Here is a 21,434-nt window from a genome sequence, read left to right as displayed (position 1 = left end):
TGTGTGCGTGTGTTTGCGTGCACTTATCTGAGGCCAGAATTTAGTTCTTACAATTTTATACAAACTTACTAACTTAAATACTGCCGTGCACATAAGTTATACGTGCCATAGAGTGATATAGAAAGCAAGCACAGAGCTGCTATGGTTCTTGAGTTTCCACTGTAGGGGGCTTTTCTTTTATTAAAAGCATACAGCTATTAAAATATTCTTTGCTACAAGAGTCATGTTTCTGTGATGCAAAATTGGAACAGGGGGAAAATATCAGCTGTCACTACTGTCTTCATCTCTAGTCCCCAAAGAAAAGCATTTTATTAAAGCTTTAGAGTTTGCAACAGCTGCAGAGTCTAATTTTTACAGAAACACCATTTTAAAAATCATACTAATTTTGATTAAATGCCACAGGGTTCCACTTGAGTTTTACAAAATTGTATTTGAACACTTACTGTCTGACTCATATAGAAAGGGAGGGGACCACCTACCTATCCTGTTGTGATTTAAAAAAGGGAAAGCGATATTCAAGTTAATGAACCCCATACAGAGTTTATAACAAATGATAGTATAATATCAGTTATTTATGTCACAACGATACCCTTTTTGACCCAGTACTGTACAAATCCCTATCGGGATAGTCTTTGCCCCAAAGCATTTACCATCTAAATATACAAGACAGAGAAAGAGTAGGATTGGAAAGAGAGGTATAGAGAGAGACGGTGTAACTTTCCCAAACTAACACACCAGGGCACTGGTGACTTACACATCCTGTTGTCTTTTGAGTTTTAGTCCAGTGCTGGTCTAGCCATACATAGAGAGTGGCTGTGTTTTTATGGAAAGGAACAGATAATTCACAAATCAGAATCCTTTACCTGAAATGCACAAGGAGTGTTATCCACACAATACACTCGCAAGTTGTAATCCAGCGAATTGCAAGACAGGCAGCCGAAGACGGCTACTTTCAGCTGTTTAACAGCACAGTCGGAGACGGGCTCCCCAACAAGAGCATAAGTTCCAAAGCTGTTTAAGAGAATGTGGCAGGCATAAGGATCCAACAGACAGTAGCAAGAAGTCGTTTCCTCTTCCACGGACATCACTTCCTATGCAATGAAAAATCACATTTCAAAATCAGCAAGCTTTTCTGAGCAGAAGGCATGACGTTTCAGTTGATCTATTTTTGTTTCCCAGTTCACTGTGTACTCTTAGTACGTTCACAGCTCGACTGCAGAGCCTTTACTCATGTTGACTTGAGTGGAACTACTTATGTGAGTGAGTACTCACCATGTAGCCCTGAGTCAGCAACAGTGCTTATGGTGATATATTGTACCGAATTCAATGTAATAATAATGACGCATAAGCAATTTTAGCACCTTTTCAAGCGTTCTTGACTTTATAGCTAATTTTTCCCAATGTCAAGTAAAGAAATTACTGTGAAGTTCAAAGTCAATACGCAAACCTTGAACAGCAGCCCGCGTCTGACGTCCTTTTACAGTATCCATCACGATAATGTTTATTCTTATCCAAAAAAAATAATCTTGTGTCTTCCACATACAGTTTTGCTGTGCTGTAGTGTCATTAGATAAATGATCTGAGGAATTTTCATGGTAATATTTCATTCTACCTTACTAGTCCTTGGCTATTTGCAACCAGCATTGAGACAACTGACTCAGAAGTGAGAGCATCTAGAGTAAGAGGACTATGATGAACTTGAAATAATTCAGAGAAGGAAAACAAGTAAGAGATGTAGCTTGGGTAGGCAGAGAGATGATTAAAAATATCATGTATGGTATCATTCCAGCATTCTCTGTCAGAGCAAGCGAAAAGGAAAAACACAACATAATAGTACATTTTGATTTACAATTGGTAAATATATTATGTGGCATGTGGTGGTCCTGTAGAGATTACTGGCACAAGGTGATCATTGGGCAGTAAAATTAAAAATGATGAAAAAAGGATGATATTAGCAAATCAGGAGCACTCTAGAAAATTTAGGTAAAACATATTAAAAGCCAAGTATGGATTTTTACATAACGCCTGACCTTTCTTGCAGCATAATTTTTTGCCAGATTGGTCAGGATCAGTTAAGACTGGAGATTTCTCAATAGTTTCTGTAACAAAAGCCACAGTAATCAAGTGATAAAAACTCCTGTTACAGGACCGCTAAAGAGTTAGAACTGCAGCACATAAGAACAGTCAGAAGAAAAAGAGTACCCTCTTACTTCGATGCCATCTTCCCGGTAAGGCTTTCATTAACATGAATTTCCTCTTCTCATTTTGTTCATCAGTTTTGCATTTTGATGGGGGAAAGGTGAATTCTTTTAGCGCTGTGAATTTTACCATCCCTGGTATTTCTGACCAGCCCTAATTTTAGCCTAGATAGTTGCATCTTATGATTTTGCTGGCAGTATGGTCTCCTCAGGGAGGGAGGGATGGTTTTAACTTACCTCCCATTTCCCTTGTTGTATTCTTTTTTTCAAGTGAATGGTCCAGTGTTCAGAATTTACTTCTGCACAGTGTGGTATAGTCAGGGCAAAAGGAGTGGTGACAGTCACATCTGGAGGGCCACAAGTTACTTCTGGACCAAGAAGAACTTCTGTGCCTTCTGGCTGGAGGCTTCAGGTGTAAATAAATATTGAAAAGATAGATCAGTCTTCGAGTAAATATAACAAGGAAGTTAAAGTTTTTGTGATTTTCTTTTAAAATCAAGGTCATAAAACTGATTTGCATATAAAGAAAATTTCTATACCCATATTTAAAAGATTTGAAGACAAAATCTAAGTATCTTATACATCAGTGACATGGGGAAGCAGGAAGGTCAGCAGTCATAGTAATTTCGATACAGAATCAGAAGATAGCTATGAAAGAAACTTCTCGAGCCAAAGCTAATCAACCCTTCACCAGTCAGTTTGCGATCTTGTTCCCTGATGTCCAGTTCTCTTTGAATAAATCAAAATGCAACTTTAATGTTACTGTGAAAGGAAGCCTTGCTTAATTCACCAGCTGGTAATATTGCCACGCAATTCTTTTCTTCAAAGAATGTCATCAACAACCTTTTCATAATAGTAAAGATGAGCCAAATGACGGTGTAAAAATACAGCCTCTCCCAAATTTCCCCAGATTGCATCTGATTTCCCTCATTTGAAAACATACTTTAATTCTTCCAATTGAACAAAATAGATAAGTAATAGACAGCAAGCATTAAGTTGAAAATGCACAGTATCTGATACAAATCTCTGTTCTTTCCTCCCTTATTCAGAGCTAAATTTAACTCCGTCCCACACAAACCTTTTTTTTCTTACTCTCCTTAATAAAACACATAGAACATAGTTCTGACAAAAAAAGAGGGGGTGAATTATTAAGAAGGTTACATATAGAAATGAAGAAACACAATAGCTAAACACTGACTGACATGTAAAGGAGCTGTCAGAGATTTGAATGGAAAAGAAGGGGGAAAAAACAACTACAAGACTCCTCTGTGGACATTACTTAGGTTAAGAGAGCATTGCTGATGGAAGATAAGCATCTGTCTTCATGTATACCTTAAGGGATTGTATGTGTCTTTAAATGTTAAATTTGTTACTGGGTAAGCTGAGTTCATTAATAAATAACACTTATTTAAAAACACATATGCTGAGCAATGACAGGTGAGAGAAAAGGCGATTTATTTAACTTGTATCCTTCATCTTGGCTTGTGTCTCAAATGTATGGCTTACTAATGTGAACACTAGAACTACTAATCGGTATTCTGCTCTCAAAATATAAGACATGTCTGTGTAACACCACCAAGTCAGGAGGAAATGTGGCCCTGCCAGTCTGGTGACTGACTGCAGCTTACGTAGATATATTTGAGACAGCATTAAACTTGCTAGCTGGTGTACTGAGTGCAGCATAGTCATAGCTGTGCAGTAGGTAGTACAGGCTGCAAAAAACACTTGAGAAGCTGGATAGATAGAAATACTCAAGCACTCGGCCTATGCTGAGCCATGCCACAGTTGCCACACTTCTATCAGTAACTGAGCTTGCTAGTTTAAAGCCATCTCAAATATGTGCGTGCAGGGCATGCCAGGTACCCATCCTTTCAGTCAGTTAGGCTCTCTGCCTGCAAATACCTTAGCACAAACACAACCTCACTTGTGATTATTATTTGTACTTTTGTAGCACGTAAGAGCTCCAGTCTGGAGCTAGGACTCTGTTGTTTTAAATGTCATACAAATAGAGACCCAAATGCTGTGTCTGCCTCCAAAAGCTTACAGTCTAAGGGATGTCCCAATAGAACTATTCATGTGGAAACATAATATGCAAGCATAGTGTTAATCGTTTGAGGCTTGAATGGAAAAAACATATTTAGAAATAAATGGGCTACTTCTTCTCTACTTTTTTACAGCGGTCAACGTATTCATTGTTCACAAGTCCCCAAAGATCATACATGCATACATATTTGTTCTGCTAGAAACATCAAACCAAAAATGCATGATTCATCATATATTCTATTCTTCTATTGAAATGGCATTCTTGCCATTTAAGCCCAAGCTTAACAATAAGCATGCTGGCAATCTTACTGTGCTCAAAGATGAGCACCTGCTTAAGTGTTCTGCTGTGTTAGGGCCACCATTAATACTTCAAATGAACAGTTCTGAAACAACTTGTAGTCTGAAAATATATTCATTCAAACTACTTGGCATATGCTTGTGAATATGGTTTTTTTTTCAGGAGCCATGAGTGCTTTGCAACTAAACTGTTACTAGGAGAAAAAAAAAAGTTTCTGCAATAACAATAGTGCCAAAAACAAGTAACGCTGCTGTTTTCAACTTGCATTGGCTTTTTGTTAACTAAAAACAGCCTCCAAAAGGTTGCTGCCAAAAACTCTTCCTACAGCACAAAACTTTGTTTTTAAAGTGCTTTCAAAATGATCCACCAGGTTTCTTAAAATACAGAGCAATAGGTCTCAGAAGTATTGAAAGCCTTCAAGCTAACTCTTTACATATTCATTTTTGGGTAAGTTATTTAATTCGGCTTACTCTGCCGTACCTCTGCAATGACTGATGCGTTCTATCTCCTTATCTCTGTTTTGATGCTGCTGCTGGAAGGGATAACAATAGCATATTTCCAGAGAATGAGTCAAACCCCAGTTATTTAACGTGGTGGGTGCATCTCTATCCTATCTCACTCACAACAGGCACACGTCCTTCAACTACCGCTTCCCACGCCAAATTGATACTGCTGACAAGTGCACAAAATACAGGGGGAAAAAGTTTGCCAAAGTTACCTCCAGCACAAAGTTTGACAATTCATCTCCCACAGTGGGAGCAAAATATAGGTTAAGCTGAAAACAACACTCCATTTACCCTCAGGGGCTATGAATCCAGGGGCTTAGTCATGCTACTGGTGATGATTCTCAATAAAAACTAATTCAAGCTTTTCAAGCATCAGCAAGAAAACTTAATACCACATATGCACTTCCACGCACACACACACCAGTTTGAAGGGAAGAAGTCCTATTAGCAGCTGGAGGGTGATGTGAAATGGACTGGGACAATCTGATCCTTGCATAAAACAAACGAACAAAAAAACCTGGAAAATGTTAACAACGAGTCACAATCTCAGAAATGGCATAGCCTCTATAATGGCTACTGGCAGCTCTCCATGGTCACTCTGACTCAGTGTAATTACTGCCTGCATACGTTGTGGAGAGGAATAGCAGGGACGTGTGTGAATGACCAATGACGAGCTCTTCAGAAAGGAGCTATTTAATTGCTTTCAGAGAATCAGTCCCCCTGTTGAACATATTGTACAAACATATGGGAATTCTGGGAATTATTTAATGCCAAATGAACTGAAATCAGCTAATTAGATGAACTCTCACACTTATTGCAAATAGCAAGAGTCTTTTCTGTAATAACTGACATGGTATTAGGATGCAATTCAGGACTGTTTATTAGGCAAGGCAGAGAAGGGAAACGTTTCAGGATACAGGTATTTAATATTCCCTTAAGTGCAGAGTAAACAAATCAGTAACCAGATCTAATCCCTGTAAATCCATCAAAATCAGGACTTTGCTAGATTTCCAGTAGAGAAAAAACTAATAGTCACCATGGCTGTGCCAGAACAGCAAATATTTCTCTGTGAAACTGCACAGAAAGGAACAGTCATGTCTAATTCCACAATATGTTGCTTTATGAGGAATTTAGAGGAAAAATAGATTTTTTTCCCCCATTTCCTATTAAGATGTGTAAACTTCTGTTTTAAAGTCTAACTTAATCATCCAAACAAAAATTCAGAATGTCATTTTCTTCCTTCACAAATGAGTTTTCTAGTAGGGAGGGGCATGAATATAAAACCCTTTTCAATTCTTAAAAAATTGCGAAAAATGTTGGGCTTGGGCCAAGTCCATCAAGTTGAGACAAAATGCAAGTGCATTTTGCGTTCATAATTCTTGCTGCTTTTAGTCTTTCCTATTACTGTCTTCAAATTAAGGGTAATCTAATGAAATCAAATGCTTTTCAAGCATTCCTGAGTGAACCTTAACAAAATCCCTCTGAGGCACGTGTTAGTCTGCCCATTGTGCATAGGGATACGGAGAGTGTAGGGGTAAGCCTGAAAGGTGGCTTCAAGCTTTGGGTGCTTCAATTTTTGGTTTTCCCACTTTGACACATAGGACCATGATTTTTTCCAGGTGGTAATGAGCACTTACAGACCCAAATGCAGTCATGCAGACCTTACCAGACCTCATCACCTCTGAGCAATAAAGTACGAAGTGCTTTAAATTGGGCATAAAAATAGTGGTATACAAAATTTGAGGCTCAGGACCCTGTTGCCCTAATCTAAATGATGACATAGTGTTGAAGGCAATAATCAAAATGTGCCTAATGTGCTGCTACTCTCATCTGGTAGCATTTTACCATGCACTTTTAGACTATTGCGTGCACTTCTAGCTACCTGTGTACAGTGCAGGGAAATGATGAATTGGGGCTTAAGTGTTTTGCACAAGGTCACACGGCAAGTCTATGTTAGAACAAGAAAGAGAACTTTAGAGTCTTCAATCACAATTCCCTGCTCCAAACATTATACCATACAACACTTCATATGCCCTCAAAATAGCACAATGTGTTTGATCTTTCTTCTTGTATTACTGGAATAACTATTCATAAATTCCAGGTAATCTGCTATTTGTTCAGTCTCTTTCCATGCGACAGAAACACTGTTTTCTTCTTGTTCAAACCTATTTATCTGTATGATAGATTTATGCTGGCTCAATCACCTTTGCAGCCTTGATTTGGAACAATGTACCTTTTCTGTATTATGCATACAGACGAGCTTTTTTACTATGTTGAACACAGGCTTGAATCATAGCACTAGAATCTAATGCAGAAGTCACAAGAGCAGGAAGATCAGGAGCATTATAGAGGATGGCCTTAAGAAATACAGTTGAGGAAAAAAAGAAAAAGAAAAAAAGATGGCTCCAAAGAGAGGGTGGAGTCCATCAAGAAGAGGAGTGGCCTTGGAAATTTAGCCGGGTCACTTCATTGCTGCTCTTTCTTGGCCCCACGACAACTGCACATAAAATAGTCAATGGCTTGTGATTGTCCTATTTATTCTTAAAGAACCTGAGAACAATATTGAGTGTGGCATTGCTTAGAGAACAGTATTTAGCCCATTTTTTTCCTGGAACTAAGGGCCAGATGTGAAATGGTATGAGGTGTAACTGAGCTACTCTTGTCTACATCAGCTGAGAATGAAACCTTTCCATTTATTTCACCAATATGCCTGCCTTAATGGCTATGTTATACTTCTGTTATGTTTTGAATGCTCAGAGTGTTGAGTCATTCCCAGGGCTTCTGCAGGATTCATTTCAGCCCACCCCTTGCTAGTGCCATCCTAGCCCTCTCACTGAATTTGATGCTGCAGCATCCTCAATGATTGACCCAGGAAGGTAGCCAGTAAGGTTTCCAATTATGAAAACCAATGCAGTCTGTATTTCAGTCTCCCACATGCACACCTGGTGCACTGCCAGTGGAAGATCTTGATTTCAAAATGGACTTCTAGCTTTTAGGCTTGAAGTCAGTGACTAGTGAGAATGTCATGGAGAGGATCTAGTCCCCGAGACAAAGACTAATGCCAGTTAAAAGCATTGTTCATATTGGTTGCTAAAGCATCTTCTCCTCTGTCCAAAGAGAAAGCAGATCAGCAGCAGAGGACTGAGGTCATGCACACAGGCAGGGATGCTCAACTGAAGAGAAGCAGTGCTGGGCAACAGCCACTTCCCAAACATTCAAGCCCACCTTCAAGTACTGACTCCACTCAATGGCTTTTACTTCTTATCTACAAGCCTGGCATGGGATTGGAGACCAGTGTGGCTCCTGGATAAAATGAGACACCCAGGGGAAGGCAAAGCGAGGAGGGGAGGGATAGGTCCCTGCAGTGGTGCCCACCTTCCATGCCTTGAATTTCAATTTCTCATGGTCATTCAGAACCTACTTGACTTGCATATTCGCTCCTGCATTTACTTCAGGTACACTGCTTTCTGTCTCTCAATCCCTAAATGTATTTACCAAAACTGGGTTAAAAAAAAAAAAAAGGAAGAAAAGGAAAGAAGTTAATGATTTGTTTTAAAAAATCCATTTAAACAAATTTTGAAAAAAGTTCCTACAAATATCAAAATACCAGCCAACTGCCTGCCATGAATGACGGAGCGTTTCAGGGACAGGTTACATGCCCCCTTCCCCTCCCCCCAACTTTGGAGCCAGCCATGTAAACCAGGGGCAGGCAGTTATTTTGGGTGGATGTCCACTTACCGAGTTTTAGCAAGCTGTCAAAGGCTGCATGGGTAGCTCCCCCACCCTTGGCAGGTGCCCCGCCCCCTGGTTGCCATCTTGTGACCGGATGTCTTGCCCCCTAAGCCCTGAACTTTGCCACCAGAACTCTGTCCTCTTGCCCCCAGAAGTACTCCTCTCAGCAAGGTGTTGTGCCATCTTGGAACCACAAAAGTACCAAATTGTATTCTAAAAAGGAAACATCTACAGTATTCATTAAGCTGATTTAAAAAAATAGTTTTGTCCTGATTTACATGCGTTTGTGTAGTGTACACAGCGGTGATTGCACAGTAGCTTAAAATTACATCTTAGTCTTGTATATTGTGGGGGGTGGGTATAGGTTTGTGGAAGGCTGTGGATGTGTGCGTATGTCGGGTGAGGGAGCATGTGGGTATGGGGTTTGTGGGGGGTGGGTGCCTCGGCTGGGTGAGAGGGTGTGCATGTGGGGGTCTGCATGTATGGCAGTTTGAGGGGAGTGTGGGTGCATGTGTATGGTGAGGGGTGTGTGTAGGACTCATCCTATGAACACACCCCCATGTGTAGATGATCTACTCAGGTCCCTTCTGACCCTTGAAACCAGGAAACCCCCACCCCCACCCACTCTTTCCCTGGCTGCACAACTACACCCACCCACTCTGCCCCTGGCTTCACACACGCACACCCACCCACTCACTCTGCCCCTGCCTGCATACACAACACACATCACTCATACTCACTAGGGCTATGTGAAGGTTCAGGTGCTGATTCGCTTTGGAGGCGATTCAGCCTGATTCAGTGGCCAAATCTCCGAATCCGAATAGAATCAGGAAACTAATTAAAAGGTCTGAATCTACTTGAACCTCTCTGAATTGATTCAGAAAAGATTTGGAGAGCTTCAGCAATTTGGGCAGTCCCTGCTCACTGTAGCACGGAGCTAGACCCAGACTCCATGCTGGGGAGGAGGGGGCGGGGAGGAGAGGGCTGGAGGAGGGCAGCAGGCACCATCCCCTGCCTGCTCCCCCAGCCTCCCTGAGTGTCACCTGATCCCTGCCTACTCTCCCAGCCCCGCCCCCACAATGGCTGCCTCACCTGTCCCAGCTCCTATTTTTTTAAAAAAAGCCCCTACTCACCGGCTGCTGCTGGAGGGGGAGGAGAGGGGAAGGATGGGATGACAATCCCCACTGCCCCATGCTGTGTGGCAGGCTCTGCCACAAGCCTCCTGACCCCTACCCGCTCTTTCAGCACCCCCCCCATATCAAGGCTGCTCCACCCACCCCAGCTCCTGGTCCTTTAAAAATAATTTTTAAAAAGCCCCAACTAACCAGCTGCTGCAGTGGACTTGAAGTTTCTGGGCCCCAGAATCCTTCTGACTGAACCCCAACCTAGAGTCCTCTCCTCAGACAGCCTCATCTGCCTTTATACATGCTATATAGCTGCCTGAAGCCATTTTCCTCTCTCAGGTGTGGTCCCCCTGGGACCTTTGGCTACCAGCCCTGGCCCACCTCCAGGCCGGTCGGAACCCCTGGCCCTCAGGCATCCCTCACGGTGGGCCCCAGGCCCTTTTGACCAGTCTGGTTCTGGCCCCAGCATGGGCCAGTCGAGGGTACTCTCTCAATCATTATTGAGTCTCTAGCCCCTCACTCTCTCCAGGGGTCTACCCCCTGGGCCCTACACATAAAGGGGTAACCCACCCAGTGGTGGGGGCTAAGGGTTAAGGTACCCTGACTCACCTTTCACAGGGGTGGTAACTGGCTTGGCATTTCCTGGGGGCACCCGCACAACTGAGAGCCCCACCAGGCCACCCACTCCCAGCAGGGTGCAGTTTTAGGTCATTCCCAGGACCAGGAGCCTCCTTACCATCCCCTACAGCTTTCCCCTTACCTCCAGATGTAGCTCTCCAGCTAGGCAATGTTGTTGCCTGACCTCCAGCAGCCAAACTGCACTATTTATATGGGCAGCCCTGAACCAAAAACAGCTGCCCTCATTAGGCACCTGGCAGCTGCCAGCTCCAGGGCCTTAAAGTGGCAGGCGCACACAGTGCCCTGCCATAGGGGCATTTTTATTTATTTATTTTTAAAGAGCCAGGAGCTGGGAGAGTAGGCAGGGCAGTCATTGAGAGCAGGCGGGGGATGGGGCTGACTCAGAGATTCAGCCAATTCAGCGGCGGCTGAATCAATTCGGGACAGTGATTTGAATCACTGAATCAAATTGCTGTCCCCCAAACCAGCCGAACCCAAAGCAAATACTAGCCACTTCGCACAGGCCACACCCACATCAGACATGTACACACCCTACCGGCAGCTATGTGCTCCCTGCTCCTGCAAGGCAGCTGGGTACATGGTACCAACAGTGCGGGCAGGCAGGTAGTGCAATTGCTGGTGGTGGGGTGGGCTGGGCTGGGCTGCTCAGTCTTGCTGAGGATTCTCTTGGGTCCTACTGCCTCTGTCTCCTATCAGCTTTGACAGGAACCGGGGCAAGACAGTACCGTTTTAAAGCCTAAGGGCTCCCTCTGCCTCTGGCTCCCTGCCTGGGGGGGGTAGGGCCCATGCAGCCAATTGCCACCCACCCTCTCAGGGGCACATGCATAGCTGGCCCCCAGCATTATGGGCAGACAGATAGAAGTACTAAGCCTTTTATTATATTAGAATCTGGTAAGCGCCGTCTCCCATTTAGCACAGAAATGTGATAATTCTGTTACTTTGGGTGGAGAACTTTACCCTTTGAGAGTAAACTTCCATTATTTAGCATTACAGTACTCAGGTATTGCAGAGGTTACAGAAGTCAGGTCAAAATGGCTGAAAAAAGGGAATATAGTGTGTATAATTTTGAATCCCGGGCTTGCTCTCCATATACCTTCCAGCATTGTTTTTGCTTTCTAATCTTCCCAATTTGCTTCTGCCTTCCCAGTATGAACTCATTTTAAATCCATTCTACTCTAACCCTGGCAATATAGAATCTCTAAAAACATTCATGACACTATTTATTAAAGCACTGTAATTTTAGTATCAACGACAAAGTGAACTTTTTCCAATGTTTTATGTACAAACTAAAAAAAGAAGTTAATTTATGGCAGTACTCCCAATCTGGTCAATTCTTTCTAACAACAAAAGAGCAACCAGTGCTCTGAGATCACAGTCTAAAGACCTGACAGTCTGTACAGCAGCACCTATACTCAGGGCTACTGTCCAGGTATTCCTTTGATTCTTTGTTTCCCATTACAATATTATGTACAATAGATCCATGCAGTAATATGAGGATTCTTCATAGACTGTAAGGCCGGAAGGGACCTTAGAAGATCATCAGGTCCAGCCCCCTGCACCAATCAGGAAAGATAACTGGGGGTCAGGTGACCCCAGCAAGGTAACCAACCAGTCTCCTCTTGAAGATCTCCAGGGTAAGTGATTGCACCACCTCTGGAGGGAGCTTACTGCACAGTCTGGACTACCTGACTGTGAAGTTTTTCCTAATGTTGAGCCTGAATCAGTCTTTCAGGAGTTTGTGGCCATTAGTCCTGGTTTTCGCAATTGCTCACCAAGTCCTTGATGTACTCCCCTAGTGTAGCGGTAAGCTGCTACTAGGTCCCCTCTCAGCCTACTTTTCCTCTGGCTGAAGAGTCCCAGATCCCTCAGCCTTTCCGTGTATGGCTTGCCTTTTAAGACTGTCATCATACGGGTGGCTCTTCTTTGGGCTCTCTCAAGCTTGTCTATGTCCTCGTTAAAGTGTGGTGCCCAGAACTGGACGCAGTACCCCAGCTGCAGTCTCACCAGTACTGAGTACAGTGGAAGAATCACCTCCTTGGCTTTGTGGGAGATGCATAGATTGATGCATGCCAGAGAATTATTTGCCCCTCTGGCTACAGCATCGCACTGCCAGCTTATATTCATACTGTGGTCTATTATTACCCCCAGGTTCCTTTGATTTGTCGTGCTGGTCAGTTTGGTGCTGCCAAGTTTGCAGGTGTGTTGGGCGTTGCTTGTCTTGAGGTGGAGCACTTTACATTTCTCGATGTTGAACTTCATCAGGTTCCAATCCGCCCAGCTTGCTAGCCTATCTAGTTCCGCCTGTAACTGTAGCCTATCTTCAAACGTGACCACGCTTCGCCATAACTTGGTGTCATCCACGAACTTGGCCAGTGACCTCTTCACCCCCACATCCAAATTGTTAATAAAGATGTTGAAAAGTACTGGACCAAGTACCGAATCCTGTGGGACACCATTGCCCACTTCTCGCCAGGATGACACTGATCCCTTTGCTACGACTCTCCGGGTCCTGTCCTGCAGCTAGTTTCTTACCCACCTGACTGTCTCGGAGTTAAGCCCACAATCCTCCAATTTTCTTGTGAGGACATCGTGGGATACTAGAACAAAGGCCTTTTGGAAGTCAAGGTATACAATATCAACCTGTTCTCTTGTGTCCAGGTGACGAGTTACCTAGTCATAGAAGGAGATAAGGTTGGTATAGCAAGACCTGCCCACGACAAAGCCATGCTGGCTGACATTCAGAATCTTACCTTCTGCAAGCTGATCTCAGATAGATTCCTTGATGACCTTTTCTAGGATTGTCCCTAAGATGGAAGTTAGGCTGATTGGCTTATAGTTACCTGGGTCCTCCCTCCTGCTTTTCTGGTGGATGGGCTCAACACTGGCCCTCTTCCATTCCTCAAGGACTTTCAGGAGTTCAGCTTTCTCCTGGGTGCCAGTAACCAGCTCTCCTGAGTTGTTGAGCAAAGGCTCCACACTTCCATTTGTTTTCCTCCTGTTCCCTATGTACATAACGGACTTCTTGTTGTCCTTGATTCCCGTTGCTAATCTAAGTTTGGCTGTCGCTTTAGCCTGTGTTATCTGTTTCCTCCAAATGCAGGCTGTTGGGGAATAGTCCTCCTTAGGGCCTGCCCAAAGCGTCCAACATTTATAAGCCTCTTTCTTCTTTCTTAAGAGGACTGTGATTTCCGTGTTTAGCCAAGAGGGCTTCCCAGCTCTTCTGTTACCTTTTCTCCACATGGGAATGGGCTTCCCTTGTGCTTCAAGGATCATGTCCTTAAGGAACATCCACTCTTTGTGCCCACCTTTTGCCGTTGGTCCCCAGTCCTGCAGCACTTGTCCTACTAATGATCTGAGCTTGTTGAAATTTGCATTTTTGAAGTGTAAGACTTCAAACCTGCTATCCAATTTGTCTGCCTTACATGGGACAGTGAACACGATGGTTTCGTTGTTGCTGTCACCCAGACTTCCCTCCGTTCTTAAGTCAGTCACCAGGTTGTCTCCTTTGGCCAGGACCAAGTCTAGCAGAGCATCACCTCTGGTTGGCCCATTCATCTCGAGTCAGAAAAAGCTCCTCAGCACAGGTCAGGAAGGATTGCGGCCATTCCAGCTTGGCCGAATGCTCCTCCCAGGAGATGTCTGAATAATTAAAATCGCCCGTGATGAGTATGTCACATGCATGTGCAGCCCCAGTTGATTCTAGAGTGAACTCCAAATCGAGCTCCTCCCCGTGGTTTGATGGTCTGTAGTATACACCTATAGTTAGGTCTGTCTTGCTGTGCCCCTCCCACCTGCAACTTGACCCAGAGGGTTTCCATTTTTGGAGCTGATGTCAGGCTCCAAGGAGGTGTACTGCTTCTTCACATAGAGAGCAATGCCTCCTCCTTTCTTCCCCACCTGGTCCCTTCTATGCAGGGTGTAGTCCTCTATAGCTACACTTCAGTCATGTGAGGAGTCCCACCAGGTCTCCATAATCCCTACTAGATCATAATGCCCACTGAAGAGTAGGAGAGCTAGCTCCTCCTGCTTGTTCCCCATGCTCCTGGTGTTAGGATATAGGCACCTGAGTTCTCTTACTGAGGCCCTAATCTTCCTGTCCTGCAAGAGTGGCTCTCCCAGTGTCCCTATCAACTGGGCTCACTTCTATGTTGGTCCCTGTCAGTGTTCCAGCCTGCAAGGGACTGCTTGGGCCCCTCATACCCCCAAACCTCTCTGCCCCATATACTGGGAGGCTAGGGACAAAGGGCAGTGGGTTGGGAGCGAGAGGCACTGATCGAGACTGGCCATCAATGTTTACAAATGGGTCCTGCTACAAAAAAAGGTTGCGAACCACTGCCCTAGGCCACTCTTAAAACACAGAGCTGAGGCTCAACTTGCAATTAGTTTTTCTATATAGTGCCTTCACTAGGCTTCAATTAACTAGACTAGAAGTTATGTTTATGATAACTCATTCTAATAGGACTTGCTATTTCTTCCAGAAAAATTGGCAATAAAAGAAATGACACACACAAATAAAGTATAATTACACTACGTGAAGTCCCTTTTTCAATAAGCAATCAGAGGTATGAACTGGTGACTTTATCTTTATAAAAGGAAGGTTCATGTTATTCAAACCTCTTAGTGAACACAAGCCATTGTTATCTTTTCCACTGCATCTTTAATTAAGACTCATTTGAGTTATTCTTATTTTCATATTGCGATGAATGTAGTATTAAAATGCACTATTAGAATGACAGCAATTTGTATTGTGGTGTGTAGGAGGGATAGTGTTTAAGAAAAGGGAGAGAATAAAACCGTGATCAAGGAATCTTTACACAGTCAAGAGCAGACTCTGCCTCTGGTTATAACTGGGTTAACCCTATTGTTGGAATTTGCCCTATATATTCTGCATTTAATAAGGACTCCCTATTATTCTAATCCTGATAATTGCAGGCTAGCAACATTTGTCTCTCTAATAGAACCTTCCCACTGAGCATCTCATAACACTTTACATGCATTAATTAAATCACATAAACAGGGAGCTGAAGCAAATCTGCCCAGTGCTTCAAACTGAATCCAGGAGAGCTGGGAACAGAATCCAGGAGTCCTAGCTCTTCTTCCTCCCTTGCTCTGCCAATCATTATGCCTGATCATACATGCTACCAGGCTGAAGTCTCATGCTTCAGCTTGCGAAATGGTCATGACAGGCATTAAAAAGACCTTTTTCCCTGCTGCACACCTGGCGTTACAGAATGTATGTGAAACAGGTCCCTTTCCCTGTTGCTAAAGTATCAGGGGTCAGCCACTTCTGGAGGCAGGACATTGCTCTTGAGGGACTGACCTGGCACGGCAATCTATATGCAACTGAACAACAGTTGCATTAATTATTTTCAGTGTTTTGTTTCTCCCACCACTCCCTTTTTAATAACTTTTAGTCACAGCTTTTCTTTTTCTCCACAAGGAATGAAAGTTTGAATGCCAAAATGTGAAGGCTGTGTAAAAACCATTAGTGTTTTCCTTTTTTTTCTTACAGCACTAGTCCTTTTCATTTTGAACCCTGATAAGACATGGTATTGATTACTGAGTGTGCATCTCTGGAGGACACACAGCTGGCAAACTTTTCTCTCTTCTCCACAACACAACTAATTGACTTTACGTAATTTTTATTTATTTTTCTTTTTACATCTCCCCAGGCTTTCATGTTGGCAGCAGGTGGTTATGGAGCATTAGCATTTTAGAGACAAAAGCTAAAGAAAACTCCCAGTACGGTATGGCTGTGAAGAGGATGTGAGGTTTGAGATTTAGCTGCTGTGAATGGAAATGCAATGTCTAGTCAGAATCTTATAGCTGATTAGTGGGGCCATGCAAAGCTTCAGGAACTGACTGGATTCAGAGGAGATTTGGCCTCATTCAGGGACCTAATCTCTGAATCCGAATCGAATCAGGAGACCAATTTAACGGTCCAAATCAATTCAGAAAAGATTCAGAGAGCTTCGGTGATTCGGACAGTCCCTGCTGGCGGCAGCAGGGAGGTGGACCTGGACTCTGTGCTGGTAAGTAGGGGGTGGGGGAGGCCAGGCCCAGGACCCCCATGGCTGCCTTGCCCGCCCCGGCTCCCAGTTATTTAAAAAAAAATCCGCCACTCACTGGGTGCTGCCAAGTGGGGGGAATTCTTACTGCCCCCCACTGCCCCACGCTGCATGGGGGGCTCTGCCACAAGCCCCCCTCTCAACCCATGCCCACTCTCCCATCCCCCCATGGCTTTCCCACCTGCCCCAGCTCCTGGCCCTTTAAAAAAAACAAACAAACCAAAAAAACCCTGGACTCACCAGCTGCTGCAGCAGCCTTGGGGCTTCTGGGGGCTCATGGTAGAGCCCCTGCTGCTGTGTGGGGCAGTGCAGGGCAGAGGGAATCGCCCCCCCACCCCGCTGGTCAGAAGCTGGTGAGTCAGGGCTTTTTTTTTTTTTTTAAAGGGCCGGGAGTTGGGGCAGGTGGGACAGCCATGTGGGGGTGGGCTGGGAGAGCAGGTGGGGGTTAGGGGTCTCATGAAAGAGACCCCCACACAGCATGGGGCAACGGGGGGCAGTGGGGATAACTCCCCCCCTTGCAGTAGCTGGTGAGTGGGGGCTTTTTTTCCCGAAAGAGCCAGGAGCTGGGGCCAGGCAGTGCTGGGAGAGTGGGCGAGGGATGGGACCTGTGTGATTTGGAGATTCAGCTGATTTGGCAGCAGCCGAATCTCTGAATCAGATTCGGCCAAATTGATTCGGGACAGTGATTTGAATCATCGAATCAAACCACTGTCCCCCGAATCGGCCGAATCCGAATCCAAAGTGACTACTAGCCGCTTCACGCAGGCCTACTGATTAGGGCATCCTGAATTGTTTCCAAACTATGGTCTGTGAACCTGCTGTCACTACTAACCAAGCACTCTTAAGCAATTTCTGACTCAACATGCTTTTTTTTTTTAAAGAGGGGCTAAGAAGTTATTAGTTTCCCCATTCTCCCTGAAAGGTGGTCGAGCATTCAAAATGGATCTCCTTTCCTCACTCTCCACCCACCATCACCAATGAGATCTTATCTATGTCTAAGGTTTCTAGTCAGGCTTCCTCCAGAAATTCACTGCATTGCCAAAATTCAGCCTCTCCCCAAGAAATCCTGGAATTGCAGGAAATTGCAGAAATCCTGCAATTCCATTGGTCTGACCTTTCCCAAAATGGCTGTCTTTCAAGACCATCAGCAACTGTTCCACTCCTTTAATATTGCTGTTGATGGGAACTTTCCTTGCTATTGCCAAAATTAAGTGTAAAGGAAACTTACCTTGATAGACCTATTATTTCTCCTTCGTGAACAAAAACTCTTTATATAGGTAAAGAAATAGTCTATTATTGATCTGTCTTTGTCTTCTAGATGTGTTTGAATTACCACTTACGTTGCTCTAGTGTTTTGAGGCGCGCTCTACTGCTGTACCTCCATTCTGCCAGGATTTCTGTAGCGGAGACAATTTCTTGCAATCAGAAGGAATGAGAAAAAGGAATCATTACTTTTTTATGTTGCAAATGTGGTGTGAAGGCACAGGAATATTAAGTGACCTGTTCAAAATTATAGCAGAAACCTGTAGAAAATCTCAGGAACTAAACTGAGAGCTCAGTCTCAATCAAGGTCCTTAACTGCAAAGCCATCCATTCTTCTTTCATTCATCTAAGCCTAATAATTTTTTCATTAGAAGAGGTTGGACGCACTACTAGGCACATCACCATATTCCAAGATGCACTCTGCCAGGCACTAGCAAGGATTTAGGATTTTTCAAAAGGTGGGTGTGGGAAAAGCAACCCATATCACGGGTGTAGCTGGACCCCTTGCTCCCAACCTCCACCAATATGGGCAGACTGCCCTGCAGAAGCTCCTGGGTACTTTAAGTCCCTAAAGCAAATGAAAATCCCCGCTGTCTTCCCCTTCCTGCTCAGAGACATGTCTCTTCTCCCTTCCCATCTCCCATGCCCCTGCTTGCCACTGCTGCTTTCTGTACTGTTGTAGGGGTAGGGAAGCTCCAGAGCCAGCCAAGCTGAGCAGGACATGGGCTGATTTGGGAAGGGGACAGCAGCAATTGGGCAGTGGGGAGTAGTTGCCTCCACTCCGCCTTGTCCTGGAACAGGCATAGGGAAGGGAAACCCCCCCACCGTCCAATCCTGTTGCTGTTGTCTGCATCCCCAGATGAACCCAGCTCTGCTGCAGTGGACAGCAAGGGCTCCTGTGCTTCCCAGCCCCTGAAGACAGCTGGGAAAGGTGTGGAGCAGGAAGGAGATGGCTGTTTGGGGTTTTCTTTTTTTGGTACTTTGGCTCTCACTCCATCTTACTGGTTCAAGCAGGTGTAAAGAGAAAATTAAGTAGAGGCAAAAGATGCTTCACGCCAATTTTCACTTGGTGTAGAACGAGTGATTTTTTTGTCATTACTTTCACAGGCATTGGTAACACGTGCTTTCTGCTACTATCCAAGTCAGGATGGTATCCAGCATTTCGTCTTGGTAATTTTTTCTGTAGGGGGTCATTCAATACATGCTTTATAAAGTCCCAATTGCCAGCCCCTTCTTTGAGGTTCTTTGTGGCACCCCAGATTTATGGCCAAGTCTGTCTTTGGTGTGAACTCTCTTTAGAGATGCCACCATTTCCACCGGGGATTTGATTAGGAGCGTAGTTTGAGATTCGGAAGTGCTTCCAGGCAGGATTCATTTTCTTCTTTAAGTACGAACACAAGTCCTATTTCACAAGGGACTGCATTACCCCAGTTCACAACAGAGATAAATGATTTGTGCTGAAACCTGGGCTGTGCACAGGTGATAGGAAAAACTGTGGGTTTTGCAGTTTTTAAATGAGAACGTTTGAAACAGAGCAAGTAGAAAGATTTTTGCCCAGATTGAGAATGTTCTTAATTTTTATCTTCTCCCTGCGGGGACTGGAAAAAGGACATAATAGTAGTAATGATGTGTAGCCCATTATTGTTAAAATGGGCTCAGCCTATGAGTGCGCACAGTGGTGCAATGCCTGCCTCAGAGGGCTTCCATCTAGTCCAATATCCCTAAACTTCCTGTAACTGCACATTCAGATCCTGGCAGGCTCAATATTATGATACAATATGATCCGATATGATATAGTATGATACTCCTAGGGGAGGCAGTATTTCAGGTAATCTTCAACTTGATGGGAAAAAGTAACTAAATCATTGCTCCCCATTTACTCCAGCCCAGAATTCAACTCTGCGCCTAGTTCTGCGCAGTAAGCTTGTCCAACTAGCTGATGCCATCCAAATCAGAAGAGGCTGTATTTCAGTGTTGCTAAAGGGACATAGTCAGCGGAGCAATTTGGGATGCCTGTAGATGAAAGTTGATATCGAAATGTAAATCGGCATTCTCTGCAAAGTGACTGTAACTCCTCCTACCAGAAGGAACAAAAAATTCAGGGGTGATCAAAGTGAACTCAAATTTCCATCATGTCAGCACTGGATGCTGCTGCTAGACAAGTCTCTTTCATTCTAACCAAGTTAAGATGGCTGAAAAATACGTTGATACTGTCTCAACTCTGAAAAGGGAAAATGGGATTGTAATGGAAAACTAAATTAGTGTTTGCCTTTGTTTCATTTTATAGGATTTCATTAAAAAATATCTCCCCATGGTAATTCTCTGGTCTGGTTCACCACCTCTGTTTCTACCCACAAAAATAAAACAGTAGGTAAAATTTGCTACTTGTCTTTAATTAACCTATTTTAATTCACTTCTGCAGAACCCTTGCAGATGAAACAGCTGGGGTGTTTTTTTTTTCTTCCTTCCCTTCACATATCTTAATCTTTCATTGAAAATGATCAGAAAACAATGGCAGCAGATGGGGATGGAATATGAAAGTTCTCACAAAGGATGCCAGATAGAGAAAAAAACGAAAAAGGTTTCAGATTAAGTTTTGGAAAAATATCTTCAGGCTTTAAAATTCAGAGGCAGCACTGTGTCTTTTTCTTGGTTTTTAAAGAAAAACTCCAGTAATTATTTAACTATCTAAGCTATTGTAACTAAATATTTACTCAGTATGCAGTTATTTTCTTCTTTTAATGTCCCTTCTTTTCAGAAATACCAGCCAATTTTCCTGCATCTTTTGTTACTTGAAAGTAGCTTTCAGGCTGAGGAGAAGAGAGGAAAGCCTCTATCGGGAATCTAGGACTTCCTGATTCCCCCTTTGGGTACCGAGCTTTCATCCGCTTTGGTTTCTTATAGCACAAAACTCTACCAACTGCCAGGGCCACTACTCAAGCATTCAAAACAAGGCTTAAGGGATACAGGGTGGCTGTTCTGCACAAGAGTGTGTTCCCACTCGTAAAAGAAGTAGCTTTAAATTAGTCACTAAAGTCTGCTCAGAGTCTCCATAATGTAAATTATGAAAGCATAGCTAAAGAAAGCGAAGAAACATGCAACAGCAAGAGCCCATTTATTTACGCAGTAAGTAGGAAGGTGGTTTGGAGCCTCCAACCTCTAATGGAGGAAAGCCCCAAAAATTCAGTCCTCGTGCTTATGCTACAAATAGATGTTGCATTTATGTGGGATAAACCATTTTATCCTGGGAGAAAGCGCAGTCGTAGAATCATAAAGACGTAGGATTAGAAGGGACCTCAAGGGGTCATCTAGTACTCCCCCCCTCCCCCCCCGCCTAAGGCAGGATCATCCCTATCCAAACTATCCTATATAAATCCTTTGTTCCTAATAACCCCAAGGGGTGCCCTAAAAGAAGAAGAAGAAAAAAACTAGGAACAATGGTCACAAACTGACAGAGAGCAGATTTAAGCTAGATATCAGGAAAAACTTCTTCACAGTAAGGGTGGTCAAAATTTGGAAGGGGCTTCCAAGGGAGGTGGTGCTCTCCCCTACCTTGGGGGTCA

At 43.9% G+C, this 21,434-nt stretch overlaps 1 protein-coding gene across 1 annotated transcript in view; it reads right to left on the bottom strand.

Annotated features, from left to right (window-relative positions):
• Positions 1-21,434, bottom strand: part of UNC5D (unc-5 netrin receptor D) — a 188,401-nt gene that overhangs the window by 25,549 nt on the left and 141,418 nt on the right. Inside the window, exons 12-13 of the mRNA XM_019545910.1 lie at positions 2,436-2,604; positions 864-1,091 (exon numbers count right to left, since the gene is read on the bottom strand). Coding sequence (XP_019401455.1) covers positions 864-1,091; positions 2,436-2,604 — 397 coding nt within the window. The remainder of the gene's footprint in view (positions 1-863; positions 1,092-2,435; positions 2,605-21,434) is intronic.

The sequence above is a fragment of the Crocodylus porosus genome, unplaced genomic scaffold, assembly GCF_001723895.1.
Source record: "Crocodylus porosus isolate Cpor-Errol unplaced genomic scaffold, CroPor_comp1, whole genome shotgun sequence".
NCBI lineage: Eukaryota > Metazoa > Chordata > Crocodylia > Crocodylidae > Crocodylus > Crocodylus porosus.
This window is presented reverse-complemented; position numbering and strand designations above follow the sequence as displayed.